Here is a 14,837-nt window from a genome sequence, read left to right as displayed (position 1 = left end):
CAAGGAGTGGGTTGATCTAGGTCAAACCACCAATCAACATATGGTATGCCCCTTGGGCCAGTGACTGCCTTTCTATCTAAACAACCTCCCAAGTTTGTTGTTAGGATGACTGGCAGTAGGCAAGGAACAGAGAACAATCTGCCTCCTGGAAAACTAAAAATATAAACAGCCACAACCTTGAGATGCCAAAAAAAATTGAGCCTGGAACTATTAAATGATGGCCTCCTTCCCCTTATAACTGACTCTCTGAATTAGTGGGATCTTCCTTATCTTAATGGAAGCCAACATGTTTTAAATTCAGTGGGTTTAGAAGCAGGCATCCTGGGAATTTCCCCCCACGAGCCACACATTCCAAGAATTCTTTGCTACAGTCTTATTTCCTATTTAGGAAAATTCAGATGAAGTCATTAAAATAGCTTTCTTGCTAGTTAGAGCCCAGTCAGCAAACTGAAGGCTTCTGGCGTGGCTACTCCCAACCCCATTTAAAATAAACTTAAAAATCTAGATTTTTCTGAGAATGCGTGTCTGGAAGTAGTTCTGCCAGTTCAACTGGATTTGAAAGCCCAGGTTGTCCTGGTCTGTTAAAGCACGATATTTCGGTCTCTCTACTTAGAAACATAGCTTTAAAGAACTTTTCTGGGCAGGCTCATTAGCTACGGAGGTGGCTCATCCAACTATCCTACTGAAAATGCTTCCTTTTTCATTCAAGATTAAATATTATGTATGCAGCCTGTCTGGCCATCGGCAAGCTGCAGAGTCCCTGAGCACCACCCAAAGGAAGGGATAATAATCCGTTTCTGAGTGTTCTCTACACCTAGAACTCTACAGCAAGGGTCACCATAACATGATAGCACATTATTATTAAACTTGGTGTACCTGGTCAGCCTTAGATCCTATGACCTGAAACACCAGGGCTTTTATATACATTGATGAATTAACCTTTTGTTTTAAAATCTGAGGAGCAGAATTGATCAACGGCAGAATCTTTGTGTTCTAGCATGGAGCCATTAATTCCTTTTTTACAGACAGCAGCACTTGCTAGCCCCTTATTTGTGCTTTTGAAATACAAAATATCAAACACAGAATTTCCCAGATAGCAGTGTAGCCACCACTAAAAATAGTGAACTCCTCCCCATTTACACCCAAACCACGGTTTAGACTGACTGCTTTTATTTTGCCTCTGGACTGTACTCCAGTTTGCAGGACACAACTGTAGAAGGATACAGAACTGCTTACAAATCGAATCTCACACCAAACCACAAATCAAGTCTCGTGGGCTGCTGCATATTTTGCCAGGTGTGAACAGATGTCACTTCCCTAACCCAAGAACTGCACTGACCCCGTAAAAGGATGAAACGAAAATAAAAACTCGAGTTTAAAATTGGCCAGAAGCCCACGTACGGTTTTGCAAGAGAAACCACCCAAAGTAGTGCTACAGCACTAAATGGAGTGGTATAAAAATTTAATTAATAAACAAACAAATTTCCCTTCTTTAAAAAAAAAAGAATCTGTGTATTCGGTGGCTTTCTGGAGCAGTAATTCTGTCTCTCTCTCCCTCTCTTTTTGCAGATATTTCCCCCCTGTGGTGCCAAAGAAAATCCTGGGTCCTATAACAATAGTCTTGAGGTGTTCACCATTTCTGTGGCAAACCATTTATTTGTCAATTCAAGTCTCAAGCTTCCTAAACCATGAGAGATGGAAATGTTGTATCCCATCATTCTTCTTGGTCCTCAACCCAGTCTAGAACTTATAACGATAATACTGTCACCAAAAATAAAGGCAGTTTTTAGGAGTGGTTCTCTCCAGAGTGTCCATTCCCTCTACCCATTGCAAAAAATAAAAAATATCAGAAAATGGGAGTTCATCATACGCACATTCTTGGGTGTTCCACAAAGGCCCCAGTCAACAGTGCAGCATAGGATCAGCCTTGACAGCTTGGGGGGGGGGGCTGTCCTGCTCGGAGCAGAGAGGAGATAATCCCCAGGGGGGATAACAAGCCATGGGATCATGAAAATAAGCCAGTGAGCTCTCCAGGGGAGGAGACTCACTGCAGTTGCTATCCCAAATTATGTCGCTTAGGACAAACCTCGAACTGTGACAAAAGCACGCAGCTCCCCGACTGCCACAGCGGGTTAGCGTGAGCCCCTCTGTAAGGTCGTTAACAAAGGAAGGCTCAAGAGATGATGGAGACAATACTCCCAGCTCCAGCTGAATTAAATCAGATCCAAAGCCTCCCAAAATGACAAGTGGCAGTTCCATTCCGACCTGGAACATCTGCCTCTTGGGGGGGGGCGGGCTTTTTTGCTTAAGGGTTCCCCCCCAGCTTGGAAATGCACTGAGGCTTCAAGAACTACTTCAGCGCGCACACCTCTTTCCATTATTTTAAAAGCCTGATGTCTTCATTAACCGCTTCAGCAGAGAAAGTGGGAGAGATGAGCCTTTGACTGTGAACCGCAGCAAAACGGAGGGACCTTTTAGATCTCCTTTTGAAAGAGTGCCATTTCAGAAAAAAATTCTGAAACAAAGACATGTATAAGCACACACATATGGATCACAAATTCATAAAATGATGCTTAGTCAACCTGTTTCCTTCATGTATCTCTAGAACTTGGGAAATTATTATTATTATTATTAACATTATTTTGTATTACAACTTCTGAATATCCTCAGAATTGTGGTCCAAAAATTAGCTCTTCTAAGTTCTGTAACAATGCTAACAAAATTATCCAAATGTTATGATTTGCACAAGTCAGTTGCACAGACACAGGCTTCCCCCACCCCTTTTTAGACAGTAAAAGGCGTGACACTGGTGTTGTGTGAGATTTCAGAAGCAGGCAGTCCTCAAAAAAAAATCTTTATTTAACACAGGGTAACATCAAAGAGGAAAGAGCCTCGTGGCGCAGTGGTTAAAACGCTGTACTGCAACTAAAACTGTGCTCACGACCTGGGGTTCAAATCCCAGGTAGCCGGCTCAAGGTTGACTCAGCCTTCCACCCTTCCGAGGTCGGTAAAATGAGTACCCAGCTTGCTGGGGGGGGGGCAATGTGTAGCCTATATAATTAAAATTGTAAACCGCCCGGAGAGTGCTTGTAGCGCTATGGGGCGGTATATAAGTCCAAAAAAAAAAAAAAGGGGGGGGGGGTAAGAACTGCTCTACAGCATCACGTAACAAATTCTTATTACACCATCTTGTGTCAGGATTCAGGAAGCTTCTTTAACATAATTGTCTCTGGTAACAATTCTGCATTTAAAACTGCTCTCATTCCCTCTGAACAATTTGTTTCTTACACCTAATCATACACTAAGGGTGGCTGGACAGTGCAACGATTTAGGTATCTGGCTGTGGAGCCAGAGGTTGGGAGTTCAATTCTCCCCTGTGCTTCCTGTGAGTAAAGCCAGCCTGTATGGCCTTGGGCAAGCTGAACAGTCCCAGGGTGCCCCTAGAAGAAGGGAAGAGTAGACCACTTCTGAGCATCCTCTACCTAGAGACCCTTGAAAAGGGTCGCCTTAAGTCAGAATTGACTCAATGTCACATGATTATTATTAATCATACACTGTCCATAATCATGTGGAGAAGTAAAGTTGTTGGCATAGATCAGTGGGTTGAGATGCTCATCTATGGTGCCAGGCTCCAGAAATCTGAAAGTCCACTGTGCTTTTTGGAAGACAGGCCAGACAAGATCGCCCAGAGTGTAGGTAGTTAATATGATCTGCTACCTGTGGAACCTTGCACAAGCTGAGCATCAGAAATAGGAGCAGTAAACCACTGCTAAGTACTTTGAGAATCCTGGGAAGAGCGGTGCAAGTAAGAATTGAATCGGTGCAACCTAATTATTACTATTAACCATAAGTACTGTACACAGATTGGACCCTACATTTCACTCCAGCTAAAACAGTGGGTTGTGTCCATAAAAGTTCGTGATGTAATAAATTTTCTCTTTTCAAGATGTGACATGATTTATTTATTTTTAAAAAAAATGCTGCAATAGACGAAGCAGGCTTATAAACTAACTTATTCACTCTAAACAGGGAAACAGAATAAAGCTCACTTATAAACAAGAATTAAAGACGTTGGCACATTTCTACAAGTAAAGGAAAATTATGGCTGAAATCCTTTTGCTTAGTGTAGTAAGTCATGCTCAGGTAGGCTCACTGAATCAGTGGGGATTTTGTGAGTCATAGGTTCCACTGATTCAAATGGGCCTACTCTAGTTGCAAATCATTTTCGCATAATAAGTCACAATGAAAGTATACTATTTGAATGAATGAAACATATAGAAGACCTGTCTCACCAAATCCCCACTCACTCAATGGGCCTGCTCTAATGCAACTTACTATACCAAGCAACACGACTGCAGCCCATGAGTCAATTCAACATGAGTGAAAAATCACTCCTCTGTCAACAAGATATATGCAATACATGCATGATCCTGTGTGTGAAGAATTCATGCATATGTGCCATAATGTGAAGGAACAAGCAGCAAGATGAGATGAGGAGCACAGCAAAAATTACAAAACCAAAATAGATGAATGAAGATCAACAGAAGCAAGAAATAGCACAGAGCCATGGAACCAAAAATTTAAAGGTCCGCATAGAAACCGGGCCTTCTCGGCAGTGGCTCCTCCTCTCTGGAACAACCTCCCTCCGGAGATTTGTGCGGGCATCTTTAAAACCCAATTAAAAACATGGTTATACATCCAGGCCTTCCCTCCAGCCAATTCTTGAACTCTTTCTCTATTTTTCCCCTATTTTATTTTTTCTTTATTTTATTGTAATTGTTATTGAATGTTGATGCACATTCTTACGTTTTATTGTTTTATTCTGTGTTGGAAGCCACCTAGAGTGGTCCGGTGGTCCAGATAGGTGGGGTATAAATCAAATCAAATCAAATCAAATCAGATCAAATCAATCAATCAATCAATAGTCAAACCTATGGTTTTTCCAGTAGTAATGTACGGAAGTGAGAGCTTGGACCATAAAGAAGGCTGACCGCCGAAGAATTGATGCATTTGAATTGTGGTGATGGAGGAGACTCTTGAGAGTCCCCTGGACTGCAAGGAGAACCTATCCATTTTGAAGGAAATCAACCCTGAGTGCTCACTGGAAGGACAGATCCTGAAGTAGAGGCTCCAATACTTTGGCTATCTCATAAGAAGAGAAGACTCCCTGTAAAAGACCCTGATGCTGGGAAAGTGTGAAGGCAGGAGGAGAAGGGGACGACAGAGGATGAGATGGTTGGACAGTGTCATCGAAGCAACCGACGTGAATTTGACCCAACTCTGGGAGGCAGTGGAAACAGGAGGGCCTGGTGTGTTCTGGTCCATGGGATCATGACTTAGGGCTAGGGACACGACTTAACGACTAAACAACAAAAAGATGCAAAGGAGAAAATAGAGGCAAAGAATTAAAGAACTTCAGAGAAAAAGATTAGAAATTTTAAGTGGTTATAACAGCAGAAAACTAATAAAAGTTTTATTAGTTTTACAGCAGAAAACTAATAAAAGGAGACAGAGAGATCTAGTAATGCATGCGGAAAACACTTATTTAAAAAAATGGCACCTTTCATCTTGCAGATTAGAAACAGATCAAACGTATAAGTTTCCTCTCCAAGTCTCTCCAGCCTATTAGACTTGGCTCTAATCCATACACTAATCAGACCTTCAAAGTATAACTTCTACATGGCAAGTTTAATGTTACCTGTCATCTTTATTGATCTGGTCTCCAAATCCCACTGTGTCAACAATTGTGAGCTTTAGACGGACGTTACTCTCCTGAAGTTCGTAACTTCTGGCTTTCAACCGCACACCAGGCTCATTATGAGTGGCTGGGTCGCTTTCAAATTTCGTGTTGAACAGCGTATCCATGAGCGTTGACTTGCCAATGCCAGTCTCCCCTGAAAGAAGCATTCAGGTTAAAAAGTCTGAGAAACATAAGGTCCACAGTGTCTACTTTCCTGCATTGTGGGTATTCATTGAGCACGAGTCACTGTATTTTTTCTAAAGTTACAGATATAAGGTAGGTTAGGCTTACACTGGATAAGTGGGAATGAAATTATACAGTTGTAGACACATGAGTTTTTGCTCCAAAGGGGAACCACTGTTTGTGGAATATTCATTCATCTCATTTCTGTCTCTGATGCACAAGTCTGAAAGACTCTGTTTTGCTTCACAAATAGAGAATCCGATCAGAGGCAGCAGTACACTGCGAACCTGGATGTACTCACATGCCCCTGCTATGCCATTTTTCACCATACCACAGATTAAATTAAAGCCACAAGTTACTTCTTGTTAGAGGTCTGAAATTGCTGTAAGTTTGTTCTGGATCAGCACCAAAAACCCACATGCCAGCAAAGGATAACATGCGCTTAAGGTAAACTTCCATTTGTATCACGTGTGCTGAGAGAATAAACATGCTGTTGGTGAATTTTAATTAAGCAAGAAGGGAAACGTCATTGAACCAAGGGATTCTAAAACCGAAAGTCTGTCTTGTGTAGGAAATAAGTGCTTTGGATGGCAGAATAAAATAAGGCACAGCCTTTTACACAGTCACTGACCCATCTAGATCAGTGGTTCCCCAACTTTGGCCTCCAGATGTTCTTGGACTACAACTCCCAGAAGCTTCAGCACCACCTCTACTGGCCAGGATTTCTGTGAGTTGAAGTCCAAGAACATCTGGGGTCCCAATGTTGAGGACTACTGATCTAGATCACAACCAAAAGGAGTCTGTGACTGGAGAGGGATGGGATATCTTCCCTTCCAATTTCTTGCTCCACAAGTTACACCTGATCACACTTTTCTTTCTACATGGAAGCCGCTTGCCAGGATCACAGCGAAAGGTTTTCCAACCACTCCTGCTGCCAGTACCCTTTATTAGAGACAGGAAGGATAAAAACAAGAATTAATGAACACAACTGCCACGATTCCCAAGGTGGCCCCTGCTGGTTTCACCAAACTAAGACCTCATGCTACGTGCCCCTCAGCTGCCACCAATTGATTACCTCAACATTACCTATTAATAATCGAGGTCCAGGCTGTATGTCATTTTAAAAGAACCAAATAGAAATTATTTATTGTTACATATGTTGACAGGACAAACTATGTTAACTCTTAAACAAACATCCTCCTTTATCCACTCTCCTGCCCAAACTCTCCAAACTCTCTTATCTCCTCAACTCAAACTTCCTATCTAAACTCTCTAACTCCCCCTCCTGCTGCTGAGTCTCTTATATCTCTGATTCCGCCCCTCCAGCACTCCCATTGGCCTATGCAGATAGCATATGAATATTCATGACCTGGGCGGAAGCCACAACAACTCCCTAGGGATGAGTCCTTGTGTATGTTTCCATAGCAGGGCCTTAGCCTGAAAACTGTAAGGCAGAAGACATGACCGTAGTTTTCCGTGTATAAGACGCCCCCATGTATAAGACCCCCTCACTTTTTTAAACCCAAAATTTATTTCTTTGCAAGAAAGTGGAGGGAGAAAGCAATTCCTGCTTTCCCCCTCCATTTTCATTGCAACAACCAGCTTTCCCCCTCCACGTTATGCAAAGAAAATGGAGAAAAGAAAATGGAACTTGGAGGAGGAAAGCTGCTTTTTGCAACACAAATGTAGGGGAAAGTAGAAATTGCTTTTCCCCTCCATTTTCTTTGAAAACATGGAGGGGGAAAGCAGGGATCAAAGTACTTGATCCCTCCCCCCCTTACTTCTGAGTATAAAATGATCCTCAATTTTACCTTTAATTATTTTGGGAAAAGTGTCATTTTATACACGGAAAAATACAGTATCTTCTTTTCTGAGGTAAGTTCTACAACAGAATGAGATGTTGTAAATCAGTGGTCCCCAACCTTGGGCTTCCAGATGTTCTTGGACTTCAAGTCCCAGAAGCCTTCACCACCACATCTGCTAGCCAGGATTTCTGGGAGTTGAAGTCCAAGAACACCTGGAGGCCCAAAGTTGGGGGCCACTGCTGTAAACAGTAGAATGGATGGAATCAATTCATACCACATTTGGAAGAAAATAATCTTTTCAAAACAATGTTTCTCTGAACAAAATATCTCTAGCAAGTAATAAACTAGCACATCAGGAAATCGGTTTGAATAGAACTACTCTTCCTGAATTGTTAGTATTTTGTAATTGCCAGGAAAAAAATTATTTTCCTTTGCTTTGGTTTTTGTTTTCTTTTGACATAGAGTTGCATTAAGTAATGTGCTCCCCGAAAACTGCAGTCTGGAGTGGAACAGACAATCCTACCACCTCACTCAGTTACTTGTGTAGGCCATCCGAGCTTAGTGGCAAAAGCTTCCAGATGGTGAGAGTTATTTCCAGACAGTCCTGAGTCCTTGAATTAATTTCTCCCCCCACACCACCATTTCTCAAAATTAAGCACTAGATGAAACTCAGGACTCTGTGCAGACGAAACTACACCACTGAATTATTCTCTCCCTGATACTATGGATTTGCAAAGTGGGTGTGGCATCCACCCGGATCATGAATATTAATATGCTATCTGCATGGACCAATGAGAGTGCTGGAGAGACAGAGTCATGAGATATAAGATTCTCTGGAGGAGGGGTTTTTAGAGAGGGGGAGTTGGAGAGTTTTAGAGTGGAGGATTGGTGGTTTTGGAGTTTGGGGAGAGAGAGAGAGAGGGCAGTTGAGAGTGGACGTACAGTGGTGTCTCACTAGACGATGATAATCCGTTCCACTGAAATCGCTGTTTAGCGAAATCATTGTCTAGTGAAAAGCATTTCCCCATGGAAACGCATTGAAACCTGTTTAATGCGTTCCAATCGGGAAGAATCGTCGTTGTCTAGCAAAGATCGGCCACAGGAAAGCCGCTTTGCGAACCGCCGATCAGCTGTTTAAATAGCTGTCTTGCAAAGCTTAGGTCCTGAAAACACCCATTTTGCAAGTGCGGAGGAAGCTGTCAAAATCGTCGTCTAGTGAAAATTGGTTTGTGAAGCAGGGACCAAACATTGTCCAGCGAAATTCCCCCATAGGAATCACTGTTTTGCGAATCGCTATAGCGATTGCAAAAAGTCAATGTCTAGCGAAAAAACTGTCATGCGGGATAACTGTCTAGCGAGGCACCACTGTAGAATGTTAAGAGTTAACAACATTGATTGTACCTTCATCACACGAAATAATAAACAACTTCTATTTGGTTCTTTTAAAAATGACACATTGCCTGGATCTCTTATCATTAATAGTAAACAATGTTGATGTAATCAATTGGTGGCAGCTGAATGACACGTAGCTTGTGCCCTGGGATTGGTGAAACAATCAAGGGACAGGGGGAACGTGACAGTGGGCTTGTGATTTACATTAATTAATTCATTAATTCATTCATTTTTATACTGCCCCATTAGTGCGACACACTATTCAGGTCATTTAACAGACTAATAAGAATAACAAACAGTAAATCAAGATGATAAAAATAACCACAAGAGTAAAATAAACAAGTCAAATTCAAATTCATTGCTCTCATACCTCACATCTGCACGACCGAAACATATTTTCCCACACATCCACTCTTTTTCTCTCTATATGGTCACAACTTGAGAACTGAAGCATCCCTGGGGTGAAGAATTTGTTCCTTGGTTCTTTTGGTTATAGCTTGTAGACTGATATCATAGCAAGTCTGCCTATATAATAGTCAAATCAGATACAGTGGGGTCTTGACTTAAGAACGGCTTGAGTTAAGAACATTTTGACTTAAGAACCGCTCTCATAGGAAAATATTGACTTGACTTACATACTTAGATTTGAGTTAAGAACTGAAAAAAAACCCACGTGGGAGGCAGGGAAAGTGCAAAATGTGAACTTTCAGTTAACTGTTGGCCAGTGAAAAGGGTGCCTGTCTGCTTCCTCACTCCTCCCAGCGTTTAGAGAGTGGATTGGGAGACAGTCTTCGGACTGCCTGGTACTGCACTGCCTGGACTGTATTTTCCCTGCCTTCCCTGAACTTTTCTTGACCTAAGAAAAAAAGAAACAAAATATCCCCCCTCTAGTGGTCGAAGGCGGAATAGCAGCTTCCCATTAGTTTCTATGGACGGAAAAGAGCAGATACGGATTAAATGGTTTTCAATGCATTCCTATGGGAAATGCAGATTTGACTTGAGAACTTTTTGACTTGAGAACCGCCTTCCAATACGGATTAAGTTCTCAAGTCAAGACCCCACTGTACGCCCATGCAACTTGTTGGCTCATCCCAGCCATTAGGGAGAGGTTATGTACTGTAAATAGTTATCACTCCTTTAATTTCAATGAATCTACTATAGATGAGACTCCTACTAGGTTTAATGCTACATATTTCCATCCTCATCTCAGGTCCAGAAAGTCTTGCTTCCTGTTTGAAACATACTCAACCACTTTCCTCCCACACCTTTCCCATCTCAAGCCGACTTTTCGGCTGCCAATTTTCCCTCTGGCAAAAGCAACAAATAGACAGCACAGCTTTAAAAGCCCAGTTTCTCTTTTTTTTTCAAATCCATAAATGCTTTCTCCACTTGTAACAGACACGCGGAAATGGTAAGGTGCATTGCTTAGAGATTAAACACTGGTCTTACACTAAGAACTCATACATACCAGTTTACAGCTTTTTACCTCTGCTAGTGTACTAGGTTTAACCTTACATATTTCCACCCTGGTGTGTCTTAAATGATTGTACTAAAAGTGGGAAAGTCATGTGCCCTGGCACGCCACTGTGCACCCTTGTGTTATACTTCGCCAGCATCTATTCAGAGACATGCACAAAAGGAAATCCAAGCCTTGTAAAACAGCTGTAGAAGTCAATGAGCTAGGAGCCAACACTCCGTGGGTTGTCTGTTTTCAAAAGTGCAATAAAACCCCAATAAACATTTACTCTTTTTAAAAGTAACAAATAAAACTGCCTACTAAACTTTTGTTGAAACAACAAGCCAAATTTCATGTAAACAGGCAGCAGTGGGAATAGCTCAGCTCTGCCAAGCGGAGTGCAAACATCAACTATTTCATTTTTGAACACAGACAAATGATTTGCAGGGCAAGGGGGGAAAAAAGAGGAAAAGTTCTTGGGAAAGACACACTAGTGCTCGTTTTTTAGAAGCTCAAACCACTTTGCCTCAAAGCTTGCTACAATTTTCTTGCATCCTTTTTTTCTTCTTCAAATGGATGGATATGAACATATTAATCCACAAGGGAGGTCAGAGAAGAGGCAGAAGCCCTTCTGCATTCCACAGATAAATTCTGCTGCCAGATTCCAGACAAACAAATTAGACTTGCAATTTTCAAGCCAGTTTCCTCCAGGATCTCAACTCAAGGCCATACAGACACCGTGTATTTCCCAAGAAACAACAGGAAAGGTATAAGATATGAAACCAAGTGTAGCAATCAGCTTGCTTACCTTTCTCTTTTCCTTCCTTTCAGAATAAGCAAGTTTCTAAACCGCACTCCAGGGTAGGTAGGGGCATGGGGAAATTTTAGAAGCCAGAGTGCTGGCCGACTAAGCTCTCAAAGGGCTAGAGGACGCTTCAGTTTCGTACTCTCTCACACAATGGAGGGGAATTCTGTGCTATATCCCAGGAGAAATTTTCAATAAACTCAATGGCACTTTGTTGCTACAATATATAGACATATGTGTACTAAGCCATGGAAAACAGCAACAATTGCAGAGCAAGAAAAAAATAGTAGAGTTTTGCATAATTCATAGAGGTCACAGTACAGTATCTGTCTTTTCTTAGTGCAGAAATTGACTTTTTTCATTCAAAAAAGCAGGGTGGATAAAAGTCAGTCTTTTTTACTTTTACTTCTTAGCACGGTGGATGTAATTTAAATCATGATTTAAATGGATTTGATTTAAATTACGTCAAATTGGTTTCAATCACGATTTAAATTAAAAATCAATTTATTGAAATCATTAAAAAATCTGATTTTTTAAAGTTAACTTGTGATTTAAACTAATCTGATTTAAATCTAATCCCACCCTGCTAAAAAGTAAAAGTAGGGTGAAATAAGTGAATGACAATATTAATTTTCTGGATTTGCACAAGCTTGCTTAGGACAATATACAACCAAACACAGACTTTAAAAAAATATATGGCTCAAAAATGTTATTCCAGAAAATAAGATAAAAATTTGTTACGGAAATATCAAAACTCTGGGAAACACTGACTTAGAATCCCACAGATGTAGACCAGTTATAGAAAGGTAAATTGGAAATATATAGAAAGAACTGTGCTGGATCTAAAACTTTTAAAAAAACATATAAAAGATTGAACATTTTATATTAAAATATTCTCACTGATGCTGCCTCCCTTACATATGGTGGCACCAGAGGAGAGAGATTTTACATCACTAATCCTGCAGGTTGCTTCCAGAAAGTGTGCAAGAAATCACTTTGTTCCACAGCTCATTAACATCACTTACCAACGCAAAGGATGTTGAAGCAGAAACCCTGTGAAGTTGACTTGTTGACCAGCTGATCTGGGAGACTGTCAAAACCAACATGGCCCGATAGAGACAGGTTCCGAAGCTCATCGTTCTGCAATTTGAAAGCAAAAATGTTTGAAAGCTTTTCGAGAGCTAGTTTTCATCGTAGAGCTTGTTCGCACTGGCACCTAGTTAGGGGAGAGGGTTCCCTGACAGCGCTGTTTGGCAACCTCATAAACTTGTGTTTCTGCTTTTAATAATCCATCCTTCTTCCCCTTTAAGAGTTGGCCCGTATCCTTCTGGCTTATATATATAAAGGGGAGCTATTGCACCCCAGGTAGTGTATCTATGCCAATATCATCCACTGTGACTAGGATCTCTTCAGGATATTGTAATAATGGCATGTCATCAAGTCAGTTCTGACTTATGCAACCCTTTCCAAGATTTCCTAGTTCTTTTCAAAGAACTAGAGCCAAAATCCAGCAGTTGAGCCCCTTCAGCCATGCTTCCATTGAGTTAAAAAGGTCATGCTGGCATTTTCCTTCGGCATGAGGAGAAGGTAACATTTGAATCCATGGACACGTAACAGCAAACCCAGGGAAAATGCAACTAAATGACTTATTATATAGTATATTCTGTAAACCACCTTGATCACTACTAGTGGAAAGGGTTTAAAATAAGTGTGTGTGTGAGTGAGAGAGAGAGAGAGAGAGAGAGAGAGAGAGAGAGAGAGATAACCAAACAAACAAATTTAATGTTATATCACATCATCTTAGGCTTTAACCATCAGAGGGAAGCCGAATGATGCAAGAGGAGAAATTATGGTTCCTTTGACAAATCTATTCTCAATTAGCTGCTATTTACTGCCTGCAATTTAGGGAAGCCTCCTCAATAAGTATGGGGGGACAGCACAGTCATAAGGAGTGGAATTTCAAATGTTCTCTTCCTGAATGTAAGTATGAAAGGATAAAAACCGAGAGGGCCAGGGAATACATGTTTCCCTCATAAGCCATCCAAATTGCACACAAGGGAAGCTTACCATGTGACTGGCAGCCACTTCTGGAATTACTGTCTCTAGTTTGGGGTGCTATTTATAAACCAAACCAAGCTGTGCTAACCGGAGCTAATAAATTGAAACGGCACAACTGTGCCCTAAGTTATCGGCTGTCCTTCAGCAGGCCCCCGAAGGAGAAGAAAAGGACAGATAATTCCTCCAGCTGGGGATTCAAGGTTTGAGAGAGAAGTAAATTAGAAAAACATTCCCAGTATTGGGGGGGAAAAAATAGTTCGACTCACATTTTCAACATGGATGAGATGCATTTATCTTAAACAACAGATGCCAACTCTAATCTCATTAATAACTGTCACTGAAATTACACTGTATTGTTTGACACTTAACATTACAGCTGGACTTCCAGTGACATCTTCAAGATGGACCAAGGACAACTTCTAAAGTCCAGCTTTGAAAATAAATCTATGCAAATCACAAGCCTTCAACTTTAAAAAACAAAAACAAAAAAACCCAGCCGTATTTGTACAGATCATTTGTGCTACAGTCAACTGTTTGAACAGAAAGACCCCTCGCCTGAAGGAAATTATAACTTAGCATGGATATGTAGGGAAGCGGCTGTTTGCAAGCCAGTTTATCATGTGTACAGCAAGCCAGGACTGCATGGCCATGCAGAGAAGTATTGTCCTCAATTGCCCCTCCCTATCCCATGAAATCCCTTCCCACTGCGGATTCGTCAAAGTCAGACTAGAAAACAGAATACTTTATTTTAAATCAAATTACTCCAGCAGACAATTGTTTTCCTTTTTAAAAAATCACTTTCCTTGCTTAAAACAGGATAGGATCGATCTATCGATCTATCTATCTATCTATCGTTTTTCTCCTTGAAAAAGGGACCCAGGGCAGCTTACATTATTATAAGACAGACAATATTAAAAACCTAAAAACAGTTTGCATACAAATATTTAGAAAGAACTGAACAAATGCCACCCTCAAAAAGGTAAACAAAATCAAACCCAAAATACATTCAAAGCAACATGGCACACACCTCCATTAAAAAAAACAAAATCCCCTCTCAGATGGCCAATCACTAAGGGAAAGTTTGTTTCAAAAGAAAGGCTTTCCTCTGCTCACTTTCATCTAGCAAGGCCTCATACACACATATACACCCATACAGAACCTGCCAGCAGCCACTTTTTTCCCTTCCTTCTCCCCCCTCCCCCTTATGTCATGTCTTAAATTTTAAACTCTTAAGCCTGAGGGCAGGCGCTGGGATATATCACCTGTTTTGTAAGCTGTTCCAGGAGCCCTTTTGGCTAAATGGCAGGGAACACATGCATTCGATAAATAAGCCATAAAATTACAGTAATAATTCCATCTCTCGGATGCAAAGTAAATGTTCAACAAGACAGGTAGCAA

General features: G+C 41.1%; 1 protein-coding gene across 5 annotated transcripts in view; it reads right to left on the bottom strand.

Moving 5' to 3' along the window:
* The window catches only part of SEPTIN11 (septin 11), a 112,780-nt gene that overhangs the window by 58,632 nt on the left and 39,311 nt on the right, over positions 1-14,837 (bottom strand). For all 5 annotated transcript variants that reach the window (XM_073002060.2, XM_078394484.1, XM_073002055.2 and 2 more), the window contains exons 2-3: positions 12,407-12,521; positions 5,699-5,894 (exon numbers count right to left, since the gene is read on the bottom strand). In XM_073002060.2, the coding sequence (XP_072858161.1) occupies positions 5,699-5,894; positions 12,407-12,521 (311 nt within the window). The remainder of the gene's footprint in view (positions 1-5,698; positions 5,895-12,406; positions 12,522-14,837) is intronic.

The sequence above is a fragment of the Pogona vitticeps genome, chromosome 5 (genome assembly GCF_051106095.1).
Source record: "Pogona vitticeps strain Pit_001003342236 chromosome 5, PviZW2.1, whole genome shotgun sequence".
In the NCBI taxonomy this organism is placed as follows: domain Eukaryota; kingdom Metazoa; phylum Chordata; class Lepidosauria; order Squamata; family Agamidae; genus Pogona; species Pogona vitticeps.
This window is presented reverse-complemented; position numbering and strand designations above follow the sequence as displayed.